Source organism: Bombyx mori, chromosome 23 (assembly GCF_030269925.1).
Source record: "Bombyx mori chromosome 23, ASM3026992v2".
Taxonomy (NCBI): Eukaryota; Metazoa; Arthropoda; class Insecta; order Lepidoptera; family Bombycidae; genus Bombyx; species Bombyx mori.
This window is the reverse complement of record NC_085129.1, coordinates 10,287,777-10,301,841: the sequence shown is the minus strand read 5'-3', so window position 1 is coordinate 10,301,841 and position 14,065 is coordinate 10,287,777. Positions and strand designations below refer to the sequence as shown.

Below are 14,065 nucleotides of genomic sequence, written 5' to 3'. Positions count from 1 at the left end.
CAATTCAGTATTAATTCCGTCATCCTCGGTTGCTTTGTTATTTTTATGCTGTTCCAAAACAGTATTTATCTCCTCTATAATGAAGTCGGAAAGGTCCTCTCCATAGTGTTGGGCTAAGGGGGTTACATTATATATCTGTTAAGCGCCGCACCTCTCACTGCTTTAACAGTATTTTGAATTGTTAGTAAACGCGTGTGTAGGCTACCTACCTTTAAATTAAAAAGATTAAGGTAATTTTTTGCATCAAGAACCTTATAATTAATAATATAACGAAGACCTTAATTTTATTACAAACACATTTGATGGCTATTGTTTATAGTTTCAAATAATAACTAAAATTAAAACAATAGAATAAACTTCGAACGAGAATTATTATCCGTCAAGATACATAGAATAAAACAAGTCGAGTGGTAATTATAAAATATTTTATTGTTAGTCCCTAATTATGTGAAGAGTAATTTAATTAAATTGTTTTTATTTTTGAAATGGGATCGATTTGACTTGCTAATTTATTAAAGTTTATTTGTAACACTAGTATAATATTATGAAAATACATTTTGATGTTTGAAACCGAATTTTCAGTCACATAGCCGTAGATGGATTGGTAATTATCACGTTATGGTTTACTCTTAATGTCTTCTCGAGTTCTGAGTATTGAGCTTACTTCTTTCGGTTTGGTAAGGAAATATATACACATACATTCTTCTTAGTTACCGGATTTAATGGGCATAACAACGTGATTGCGTTCTCAGCAACAATAATTACTTTTCTGTTCGAGCTAATTTCGATTATTTTTTAAATGATATTTTTTACTCTTTCACCAATAGAACTATAATATGATTTTCCTTTTTCAATAAATTGTGTAGTTTACATCAAACCAAATGTGGTCTGGGTCATGACAGATTCGTGAGATGAAGTCGACTTGGCCTAAAGGATAAGACGCCCGGTGCATTGAGCGCTGCGACTGTGCCGATCTTCGAATCCCACAAGCTGGTAACACTTTTCTATTAAAACACGTACTTGGGAATGTTTTTTTTTTAAATTCCATAGATGGGTGGACGAGCTCACAGATCACCTGATGTTAAGTGGTTACCGGAGCCCATAGAGATCTACAACGTAAATGCGCCACCCACCTTGAGATCTAAGTTCTAAGGTCTCAGTATAGTTACAACGGCTGGCCCACCCTTCAAGCCGAAACGCATTACTGCTTCACGGCAAAAATAGGTAGCGTGGTACCTATCCGTGCGTACTCATAAAAGGTCCCCGCTAATGACAATACAAAACGACACTAATTAAGGCTTTAGAAATTCATCTGTATCATTATTATTTAATAGGTGGGATGGAAAACGTTCATGGTGATCGCGTCTAGTTGCCATCGCATTCTCTCCTAGCCTATGCTTCACTTCACGCCCGCTTAAAGCTTAGTATTTACACTTAAAAGTATACTAAAATTATTATGATTAAGTAAGCCCCAAAAATAATGCAAAATCGTTACAAAATATTCAGCCTTCTATTTATGAATATCACAACTAATATTTTGGGATAGGCACGTTCAATAGCTCGTCGTAAGGAACGGCGTCGAAGAATTTCTTTGCCGTATTTACTGTTACGTTCAAGGCGTAATCCACGACCGGCTGGCCGAATTCTTCCGTGACCACCCGCCAGTTTTCGTTCAGGAATTGGAGTACCGTATTACCTGTGAAAACATAAATATTTAATTTAGCGTAGCGCTATGACATGTCCTTCAAAAGAGGCTTTAGGAGAGTATTAAGCGGTAGGCAGCGGCTTGGCTCTGTCCCTGGCATTGCTGAAGTCCATGGGCGACGGTAACCACTCACCAGCAGGTGGGCCGTATGTTCGTTTGCCTACAAGGGCAATAAAAAAAATAGCATGTAAGAGATACGGCGACGAGTTGGAAATGAGAGAAAGTTGGAATGAGAGTAGGCTTACACAAATAAAATTTACAACCTGAATTATCACATCGTGTACTTTTTATTTACATAATTGAGATACGAATAGCACAATATCCACATAGAATAGGTAAACAAAAACCAAGCAAGTTTCCACCCTTAAATACAACACATGAGTAGATAGTGGACAAAAATAACTTTAATTATTGCCTTAATATTATAAAGATTATAAAATAAAATATTTAAAAAAATAGTACTACAATTACGCTTCATAGTAGACATTAAAGACATATATTTCTCTGGTTCGTTATTTAACTTACTCGTACTAACAGACCTACAAATTGACTGGCACTATTTAAGGCACAGACTGACGCAAGTGACTCTTTGTCCTCGGCAAATGCAACGTGTTTTATTATTTCTGAATTGTACATTGTAATTACGGACAAAATTACACGGCACGTCTAGTTATCATGGAAATTGACGGCTTCGTTGGTTAGTAACAAACAGTATTGTGCCACAGGCTCCGGGCTTGATTCTCGTCGGAGTCAGTAACTTCCTTAATCAAAATTTATTTTTATTTGCTTTTTTAGTACTTTTTGGTCTGCACGCGAGAAATGCTTAGATCGAAAGTCCTAATGCGAAGAAGTAGGAAGGTTTAGTTCTTTATTCGAAGTCGTCGTGGCCTAAAGGATAAGACGTCCGGTGCATTCGTATCTAGCGATGCACCGGTGTTCGCATCCCGCAGGCGGGTACCGATAAATTTTTCTAATGAAATACATACTTAAGAATTCTTCACGTGTGCCTGCCTTCCACGGTGTAGGAATAACATTGTGTAATAAAAATTAAATCCGCAAAATTATAAATTGCGTAATTACTGCTGGTAGGACCTATTGTGAGTTCGCACGGGTAGGTACCACCCTGCCTATATCTGCCGTGAAGCAGCAATGCGTTTCGGTTTGAAGGGTGAGGCAGCCGTTGTAACTATGCTGATGAGACCTTAGAACTCATATCTCAAGGTGGTGGCAGCATTTGCGTTGTAGAGGTCTATGGGCTCCAGTAATCACTTAACACCAGGTGGGCTGTGAGCTCGTTCACCCATTTAAGCAATAAAAAAAATGTTAACTTACTAAAATTTGATAATTTAAGAAAAAAACATAGTTTAAGTTTGATCTACAACATCATTTGTTTTAAGATCGAAGACTTTTTGGTCATTGTTTTTCTAAAATCACACTTACTCAATTCTGGGTTTCCTTTGAAAAGATTCGTAATGGTGTAATGTATCCTTTCGCCATAATCAAAGCTGAATTTATAGTTTTTGATGCCAAAATGATCACGGCCATTTGAATCTTTGTAATATTTGGTGTGAATGTTCAGCTTGATTACAGAGTTCACTGAAAAAAAGTGAAATAAATTTCTTATTATAGTATTTTTACTAGTAAATATGTTTATTGCTGCTCGTGGTCCTAATCAGCTATGGAAGCCTATGGACAAGTATGAATGATAGGTACGGTCATTATCTGGTCTATTTCTGCCACGAAGCAGTCTGCGTCCGTGTTTAAAGAGTGAAATAATACAATTGAGAGTTCCACTTCAATTAAGAACTAGAATGCATGCGGCATTTACATTGTATGTTGGATAGCTACTTCCATAGTTCTGGTAAAAAATTAACGTTGTACAGCTAAAAATACACATTAGCTATGCAAATCGATTTGTTTGTTTATTTCAAAACTAGCTTTTGCCCGCGACTTCGTCCGCGTGAAATAGTTCACAAATAATGCTTTATTTTAGAACAAATTTGGTTAGCATAAAAAACGTTATAGTGAGCCAACCTTAACATATAGATATATGCTGTCGCGGACTTTTTTTTAGTTCTTTTAAAGGGGAACAATTCTGTCATACATTATTTTAGCGAAATTTTAGCCGTTTCTGCAACGCACGCAGCGGAAGCTCTCAAAAGGTAAAAATAACCCCGATTTTGAACATTCTTTATCGGTGCTCCGCTTGTATTGCATTAGCATGATGTGATATAGCCTTCCTCGATAAATGGGCTATCTAACACTGAAAGTAGAAGAAATTTTTCAAAACGAACCAGTACTTTCTGAGATTAGCGCGTTCAAACTAACAAATTCTTCAGCCTTATAATATTAGTATAGATTAATGAAATAAAAACTTTTTCTACCTATTTTAATCTTAGAGTCACCCTCGCCGTTAATAGGGAATAACAACAATCTTCCTACTGCTGTATATTTCCCCTTGATGGTGATGTTGCAGCGAACTTCTATTTTGAAAACGTTCTTCTCAAGGTAAGCTCTGGAAAAAAAACACCAAATATTTATTTTCTATCTGGCTTAGTAAAAAATGGTAGATGATAACGCAGAATCGGGGCTTAATTCTTTTATTGTAGAAAATGCTTTGTTTAAATATAGTTGAGACTTGAACTTCTTTTTTTGGCATAGATGAGTAAACAAAATATAAACGTAAGGCTAACGTTGTCTTTAAAGAAAATAAAAGAAAGGGAAGAAAATAAGCTAACTGAAATTCAGAGAACATGCTTGACAGTTTGTTTTGCTTTTATAAAGTTGAACTTGGCCCTTTTTATCAATAAATACAGGACAAATATTATACACTGACTAAGCCCAGATTATATACTAGAATGGCGTCGTTAAGCCAACCTCAGTCATAGAAAAGACATCGATGACGAAACTCAGAATGAACAACAACCCTTACTCGTCAATCTCCGCCTTTATTGTTTTATGATATCGCAAGATGGCATGCGATTCCCGACATAAAATAGACTGACCCATATCTTCCCGTGGGTGTCACAAAAGGCGACCAAGAATCTTATTCTATTAACCATCATCTGCTAAAGACAGCATTTTCAAGGAGGGGTAACGTCAGGTAGGTGATTGGTCGTAAAACTCATGTTAATTCCCTAAGTAGCTTAATATTGATAGAAATGGAAAAAAGAGGACATGTCGCGCCGAACTCATATGTGCGTTAAGGGCAAGAAGAAGACGCTGCGAGACTCCACATTGCTCGATGTGCTATTCGGTTACAATGCTACAAAATCGGCAGTTGACAGCTATAGGTAAAAGCCTGCGTACTCGCTATATCCAGGCCTAGCTGACCGGTTTTTCATAATTAGGAATATATCAAGCAAGATAAAAAAGATGTAACGAAGTTGAATGTCTTCACGTACTTAGCACTAGTGGCGTTAAAATTTCTAGAGTTCTGTCTAAATGGCATAAATGATTTTCCTTTACGATGGCGAAAAAATACTCGTTGAAAATGAATAATAACGAATAATAAAAAACCTTTTTTTATAAAAGGCTTGTGCATTTTTTTTTTAAAACCATATATCTCTCAAAGATAAAACGCAAAAGAGAATTACCTATTTGGGAATTTTGTAAACGTGCAATAATAAAACTAATTTGTCGTACGACAGCGAAACAAAAGATTTCGTCAACGCAGTCCACATAGGATAGAACCGTGGGAACGCCACTGCAGCGTTGTTTTCCAAGGTTTCCTTAATTGCTGTCTTTAGGATTCCATTGCGAAATAAGTGAAAGGGTAGACCAAGTTGTCATGTAAATTTACATCCAGTCATTGTTTTGAAATTTGTGCGATTGGAGAATTCCAGTTCGGATTCAAAAGAAGGTCAGAGACCTCATCAGTTTTACAGAGTTTCAGTCTTTTTAAATCCTTTTAAATTTATGTATGTACTTATGTATTTTTTAATTTATGTATTATCTATTGTATTATAATCAATACTTTAAAAAGAGATCAAGACATTGTTTTTACACGTCTTATTCATGAATATTACAAATCAATTGAATACAAAAAAAAACATTGTTTTTAGTGGTATTTACGAGTATTATTAATCAGATCAATGTAGCATATTATTTCACTAAAGTGTTTTGTTGATTAATGGAAAACGAAAAGAAAACTTGAAACACCGTTTAAATTAATTGCTAACCTAGAAATGTTGTATCGCTACGATCGATTTGCGAAAAAAAAAACCCGATATGTTCCAGTCCAGAGGGCAATACTTCCGGAGAATTGATTGCATGAAATTCTAACGCGATGACTCTGAATATAATTGCTATTTCGTTCATTTGTGCGTTTAGTTACATCAATTCTAAATTGATAAATAAATAATAATGTAAATGCAGAGAAGGAGTTTTGATTTCTCCTGGCTATCATGTTGGCCATTCCACGGGAAGTACTTCAATGGACTAAAGAAGAAAGACCATTATCTGCATTCTCCGACTACGGTTTACTGACACTGGACAAAAATTCGTACTGTTTTGTTTAAGCCATTTACATGTTGTTGAATTAAGAAGTTGTTCCGTCCATGAACCGTCAACTTTTACTTATTTATTTACCAGCCAAGTAAAACAGCTCACGGCTGACCTGGTGCTACATGGTCACCGGGGTCCATAGACAACGTAAACGCCACTACTTTCATTTATTTGCTCTGTCTCAATTGTAAAGACTGATGAAGTTTTACCTTCAGAAGTCCCTGAGTACTATAACACGTTTTGTTGATATTGCGTTTGTTGGCAGAAGAGCACACGGCTCATTTGATGGTTACTAAACACCGTCACTCGTGGAAGACAGCGTTGCCAGAGGCACAGTCAAGCCGCTGGCTATCGCTGAGGATTCCCATACTGCTAAGGACATGTCTTCGGCTCGGCTCGGTATTCCCGTCACCATTGTACATATCTTGTAGCAGCCTTTTTATAAGATAGGCCGCAATATAGTCTTTCCAACGTCCGTCTGGTGTAGTCGTAAGTGACATGGTCACTACACTAGGGGGTCGTGCGTTCGAATCCCGCCAAGGGAAGATATTTGTATGATAAATATAAATGTCTTTTCCAGGGTTATGGATGTATATTAAATATATGTATGTCTATAATAAAAATCTTACATTTATTTCCGTTATCTGGTACCTGTAACACAAGTTCTTTACGAACTTATCACGGGACCAGTTAACGTGGCGTGATTGTTAGTAAAATATTTATATTTATTTATATTTATATTATTTCACCTTGGCAAAAAGGCAGTGTCCATTTATCTTATCAAAATGCTTACTTACTCGACATTCAAAACTTCGCAATTCCTCAAACCCGTCGCTTTTCCACCATAAAACGTGACTTTGATTCCTGGTAATTGAATAGGCAGCTCCTCAATGATAAACGGATCAAGTGATGGCACCCCAAGATGAGGTAGACCTTTCGAGAACTCCGGTATAGCGTCTTTTGTGGCTTGTATTAGACATGCTGGTGTGGTATCGTTGCACGGATGGATGAAATCAGCTGAAAGAAAGAATCATTCTTAAGCGGACAAAGTCAACGAAAGAAAGTTAACACACATTTTTAAGTCGAATGCGTAATCTTCTATTGCTAAGGCCATTTCTAAGGGCAGTGAAGTTATAAACTAGGATATTGGTTCATAATTTAGTCGATATTTTGCGATCATTTGAAACCTTACTTGGCAATGCTGTTGAAACTGAAAAAGATTAAATTACAAGTATAGAGAACAAACACAAACACAGATGAGGTAATTCTCTGGAATAACGATTAGTGTATTAAATGACATGTATTTAATGACGATGTATTTAATGACAAGTTCTTTGGCGGTGACCTTAATAATATACGTGTAAATATTACGAAAATGAACATCATTCTTTTTTATAAGGTTGGTACTGTTTGTTTATAATAATATTTTGACGACTTTAATGTGACATTTAAATAATGTGGCGGACCAATGATGTTTTAAAGTGTTTGGTATATAGGATCTTTATATACTTGTTCTTTTCTGTTGGTTTGTTGTGGTTCGTATAATTAAGTAAAACTTTATGTAGAAGTTGTTAAATATTAAAAGTCCGTAAAGGATAAATAATTTCCAAAAAACAATTTTGTAATATAAAACTTACTCAAAAATTATTCGCAATCCCAACACAGTTTAATGTCTGTCATAGAAAGTGTTTTATTTGAATGGATCATAAATTGAAAATCCTAAAACAAATGAAAAACTTCAGTAATTGTGGGTCAGTGTCCCACTTATTGTTTACATCTCGTGCTTGTAGATAAGATAGATAAATAATTGCTATAACAGTAACAATTGCTTCCAAATTACACGAAACTAAGTGGTTTTAACGGGTTAAATATTTTTGTAATTCTTCTTGTATTCATTCAACCAGGAGATGTCAGATTATAAAATGACAGGCGTATTGATCTTGGAAATGATAGATTGAAAATTGATCAATCAAAAGAAGAAGTGGTGAACGAAATAAATAAAATCAGCACTGTCACTACAGACAGTTGAGGAGAAATAATCGTATTTCAAAGAGGACGGCCTCGTAAATTCATTTAATTCTAATTAATAGCTTGTTGGGTAGTCTTTATGCAAAAATTAAACATTCCTAACCACTTGAATAAGGCCTAATAGTCCCATATATGGCAAATAAAAGTTATTGTTTTAAGCAAATGATTTTTGCTCGTGGCTAATCTATTGAAAATGGTTAGATGGACGAAAAAAAGAGAAACGATGTTTACGGTACCTCAATTCAGGAACTTAGACAAGAAAATGTCCACGTAGAATAAGTTAAAAGACACGTCATATCTATATGAGTTAAGAAACGGACACAAAGAATAACTGTGTAAACAAATCTATAGTTTGTCAATGTACTCTTCCCAGAAATCCCAAAGCTTTATAGGAATTGGCAGTTTGGCAAAATCCGAGTACCTATTGATTTGCCACAAAAACAAGTCAACTGCTTGTATGACAAATTCGAATAAAGTCAAGGTGTAGCATTAAATAATATCTGAACTGTGGCTTGGATCCACTGATATTGAAGATGTAATCGTAACTCAAAAAGCTAGAGTAAAGACAACATCACCATCTTCATTTGGGCTATAATTAAATTTAGCTATTGACAAATAAACATAGACTAATTTATTCAGCTGGATATAACTTAATCACGGTTAATGTGGTGTTATTTCTAAAGTAAATAAGTATTGAAGATCCCACAATGGAAGTAATCAGAAGACAGTATGAAGTAGAGAACATTCATATCCCTGCTTCTATATAAGGTATAAATATTGGTATATAACTATATTTCATATTATATTATGTAAACGGTATATATTTTGTTTTTGTATGTATATATTTTCTATGATAATGTATTATCTATAGTACACCGCAACATACCTGCTATATTTTTTATACATATTTTTCAGAATTTCTATAAATTAAACGGTTGTCTGGAAGAGATCGCTTTTAATGATAAGATCGCCTATTGCACAAATGTATCTGTTTTTTTTTATTGTTTTTTGAATGTAAATTGTGTTTTGGTGTGCAATAAAGTGTATTCTCTCTCTCTCTCTCTCTCTCTCTCTCTCTCTCTCTCTCTTCTTCCCCACAAAGAGGGAGGAGACGAAAACTAAAATGTCGCTACGACAAAAAGTGAGAAATGATGCATTCCAAAAACTAGAGTCAGAGTAGTGGATAGATGTTGTCAAAACTCGTATGTAATTATTAAAAAAAACCACAATATTTACAATATTTCTTATGTGTGTCATTGTCGTTATTAAGCCAATACAGGTTTTGCGGAAATCGACCTTGCTTCCATGACAGTATTTACGTTACCCATATGTGCAAGCCCTGCTATAAGTATTTACTCACTATTTTTACGATAGTGATATCAGCATCAATATTGTATAGGCTTTACGTGAATTAAGTCAAAGATAATTTTGTTTCGGTATAGGTATTTAACATGAAAAGCTAAAATGTCATGAAATTCAGTAATTTGTCATAAATGTGATTTTTAATGATAAAATATTAATACGACTTAATGTATGGGGAAGTAAACTTGTACTTTGTCCTTTTTTAAGCAGAAACTTTTAAAAGGATTGACTTATTGTTTTGCACGGTCTGAATATTTTTTATCACAAAAAAAAAACAACATGTTTAAGTACTTGATTGACCAATACGTATTTGATTTAACCGTATTGTCTCTTTCAGTAACATTAAATCAATCAAGTTCGTAATTCAAACAATTTTATTCAATACTTTTTTTATTGATTTCGAAGGTAGAGAGTAACTAGCATACGGGAGACTTAATAGTGAATGGTTGTCGTCATTCATAGGTATCACCATTCTTGTGACTATACTTGATTTAGCACAGAATGAAAATACAGAATGTCAAACGACTAAAAATAGTGCAAAGTTTCATACAATATAGGAATATATTATCCAAGGTTGCCCACTCGATTTATGCATGCGGAAAATAACTTACGTGCTAATTTAGCTGCAGAGCCGCTGACCAAGCTTGCTGCAATCGCCGTGGCGAAAACTAAAACTAATCTGTCACACATCCCGTTAACCGCACGAGCCGATCCGATAGTGCGACAATATCGGGTCACAAGTATGCACTCACTGAACGGCACGACCGAAAAACAGTATTGTATTATTTTTGTATTTCGGTTGCATAAATTCGGCTCTTTACCAAGAAGCCCGCTTTTCACGCAACGCTGCCTTCTAATCCGTTCCACAAATGCTGGCTAGCCCTGTCATCGGGTTGCGTTATTGCTAGTTGGTGGGATCGTGCGTTACATGGGAAAGTGGGTCATGTGACAAGGTCGAGTTACGTCCATTACGTTTTTTTTATTATTATTATTATTCAAGGACACATCGAGACGTTAAATTTGTCTGCATTTATAATCTCGTAAGAGTAAACGTTTTGAGCAATGTTTTTTAAGTTCGTACAAGCAAGTTCTTTAAGACTTGAGATACAATTAATGTATTACTATATTATTATGCAACTAAACAAAATCAATACGTTTTCAGTTAATCAAACTAAAATTATATATACCTTATAATTAGTAAAATAAAAATTAAAAATAAAATATCTTTAAAAATATTTTGAGCATTTTCTTCAAAGAATATAGGAATTAGAAAAAATATTTTGTAAGCCACGTATTTGTAATTAGACTAAAATTGAGACATAACCAGAATGCATTCAAGGCGGTTAGCAGTGCTAGTTAGTAACCTAGTCAGAATTGCACTGATATTGCATTACGCGTATGATGCAAGCTTTTCAAGGTTTTAAGGATTCTAAAAAATTGGCCACTGAAGTGTAATAAAACGTGTGGATGTAGTAAATTTAGAACCAAATATAACTATATATCTAAATGTAAGAAATATTGCACAGTTGGAATTTTAAAAGTGACAAGATGATTTGATATTTTTCCTCTTTCGGTTTTTTAAAATACGAATGATAATCACGTGTACTTTCTCATTAATAAGACAGACTATCATCAAGATCCTTTGACATTAAGATAAATCTGTAACTAAAAGCGCAAATTTTAAATTCTTAACTGAGTAAGTATATAAGATAATAAGTAGATATCTGAGTATTTTCACGACTTCCAAATATATTTTAAAATAAATATTTATGAAAACTCAATGAGTGAATGAGCGAATGAGTGAATGAGAGAATGTGTCATACAAACAAACCCTAAACAATGCGCTTACCGCGAGTTTTTAACTTCTCGATCGTGTAAAAGTTAACTTACATTTTTATGATGTTGGAACAACCACACTACGCTTGCTGCTGGGCACCGTTATGTGCGCATCTACAGTAGGCAAAGAATACTGTTAATTATAATTTTCTAATTTATTATTAGTCTATTATACTTCTATACTAATACTAATATATATATATATTATTATAAAGAAGAAAGATTTGTTTGTTTGTTTGTATTGAATTGGCTCCGAAATTACCGAACCGATTTAAAAAATTCTTTCACTGTTGGAAAGTTACGCTATTCCCGGGTGACATAGGCTATAATTATTATATTTTTGAAAAAAAAATGGGATCCTTACTGAAACTCCAATAATGTAACCCAATGTGTAAAAAAATTACCTAAATTTTTTTACATCGCGTGCTCTACTACACAAGCGAAGCCGGGGCGGGCCGCTAGTTTATTATAATTTGCAAATGACAAAGTGCAAATGAGCAGCGTCAAAGTTTAGCTGGTGAAATCGTGGATAAGCCATTCTAATCTTTGAACGTTGTCAAGTCGATTTGAGTCTACACTAGCTCTAAGAAGAGAACAAACAGGTTCTTTCGTTCAAAGCATTTGGGTAGATTTTTCCACTTTAATCTCTTGCTCCCTATATCAAATGCGCCAAGCTCTAGATAAGTCTGCCAAGTGGCTGGGGGTAAGTGGCTGGTAACTGCTAATTCACGAAGACCGTTATAAAATAAAATATTTTTTTTAAGATATTCGTACGTATACATACGTATTTCGATTTAACCCGTTTATTATATAACACAAAACTCGCTCACATAACGCTGAGCCGCTCCAAAGTCACTGATGAAGGCCAAAGCCTTGCATCTAATACATAATAGTACATATTATGGAATGTTTATTTTCAAAGTTACGACATTATCAGGATTCGTTGATTGTACGCATTGTGGTTAGAAGCCTGGCCGAGTCGTGATTTATTCAGGTAAATTCGAATAATTATCGTGGTTCTATTGGTAGATCTGGTGCGGTTCAAACAATTTACCTAGACACAGTGATCTCGTAGACTCGATCTTTCTTTTTTTATTGGAAAATGTATGCAAACTCACGGTTCACCTGGTTTTATTTATCCAAGCCCAATGACCGCGTGAATTTCGCACCTATTTTCGCATGTGGACTCGAAGTCTTACGTTTCTCAAGTGTTGTCCTATCTTTCGACTAAAATGGACCAACGACCTGTTAAAATTGGCATCTGCCTTTAATCAGCAGTGGACCTTTGTGGGCTGTGTTTGAGATAATGATGCCCCAATCTACATAGCGGAAAGGATTATGTTTTCTTTTCAGATATAATATGTACAAATATAATGCCGATTGGCGATCACACTTTGCTGCTATGATAGTCAGAAAGCACTTATGGTCATTGAATCCCTTAATCACTTATAGTATACAAGAAAGTATAGAGTGATGACATTCTATGCCAAAATAATTGAAACGAAGATATTATCATTTGCGTATTAGTTCAATGGCTGTTTGAATTTTCTAAACAGATGGTGTTTTACGGTTAAATTAGTTAGAATGGAGATAATCCTTTGTTAGGTCCAGTAAGACAAGATTGAGTAGGACATGTCTAGGCACTTTAGAGGTATCAATTTGTTTTTCAATAATAAAATTAAAGCAGTTGATAGCTTCGGGAAAATCTAGTATTATGCCTATGATTAAAATTCTACCTTACTTAGCAATATTCTGTAATTATAGGGTTTTTCAATAGGGCCGTTCGAACTTTGACAGCTCATTGCTGCTATCTTGGTAAAGCGATAGCAGTCAAATCTGGCATGAACACTTATTTAGTCGTAACATTACATCATAGAATGCTATACGCTTGTCCGGCGGTATCATCGGCTCTTATTTCTTGAAAGATGCGCAAGAAGCCGCACTCACTGTCATTGGAGAGCGATATTGGACGATGATAACAAGCTTTTTTTACCCTAGGATAGATAGTATGAATCTTACAAACATGTGGCTCCAACAGGACGGCACCACTTGCCATACAGCACGGGAAACATTAAATTTCTTCTTCTTCTCAATGTGCCACTCTTGACAGAGTGGTCGTGATCGCCATGTAGTGTTGGATGAGAAAATCGAAGATGTGTGAGATCATATGACTTAACACCGCTCGATTACTTTATGTGGGGATACCTGAAATTTCTAGTCTATGCGGACAATCCACAGTCTATTACCGCCCTGAAGGTCAACATAGCTCGCACCCTTCGTGAAATTGAGCCCTATTTATGCGAACGCGAAATGTCATACAGCATTGGTCCACCAGGATACACCATCTACAGCGGAATCGCGGCGGCCATTTGGCTGAAATTATATTCCATACATAGCGTCATTAAATACCCTTTAAAATAAAATAAAAATTGTGGCGATATCATTTAAACAGGTTTTTTTATTTAATTTTTAAGATCGAGCGCTCTTAATGAAAAACCCTTTACCTGTTGCGGTGTGGAGCATTATTTCAAACCCACGCGGTTTAATAACACACAATGCCGTTGACTGCTTACTATTATAAAATATACCTTCGCTTGGCAGCGTATGTACGTATAATATAAATTTAAT

General features: G+C 35.1%; 1 protein-coding gene across 1 annotated transcript; it reads right to left on the bottom strand.

Annotated features, from left to right (window-relative positions):
* Positions 1-408: 408 nt before the first annotated feature.
* Positions 409-10,473, bottom strand: LOC101736110 (protein takeout). The gene is made up of 5 exons (XM_004932614.4): positions 10,213-10,473; positions 7,009-7,228; positions 4,090-4,220; positions 3,146-3,301; positions 409-1,696 (listed from the first exon to the last, which is right to left on the bottom strand). Exons 1-5 carry the CDS (start codon positions 10,289-10,291, stop codon positions 1,530-1,532), a joined length of 753 nt encoding a protein of 250 aa, XP_004932671.1. The 5' UTR covers positions 10,292-10,473; the 3' UTR covers positions 409-1,529.
* Positions 10,474-14,065: the final 3,592 nt, after the last annotated feature.

What these genes read in the sequence shown, in the direction of transcription:
- LOC101736110 (XM_004932614.4), bottom strand. Translation starts at nt 10,291, where the DNA reads ATGTGTGACAGATTAGTTTTAGTTTTCGCCACGGCGATTGCAGCAAGC. An exon ending in CTCTGCAGCTAAATTAGCAC is followed by an intron (nt 7,229 to 10,212) that starts GTAAGTTATTTT and finishes TCTTTCTTTCAG; the next exon opens with CTGATTTCATCCATCCGTGC. An exon ending in TGACTCTAAGATTAAAATAG is followed by an intron (nt 3,302 to 4,089) that starts GTAGAAAAAGTT and finishes ACTTTTTTTCAG; the next exon opens with TGAACTCTGTAATCAAGCTG.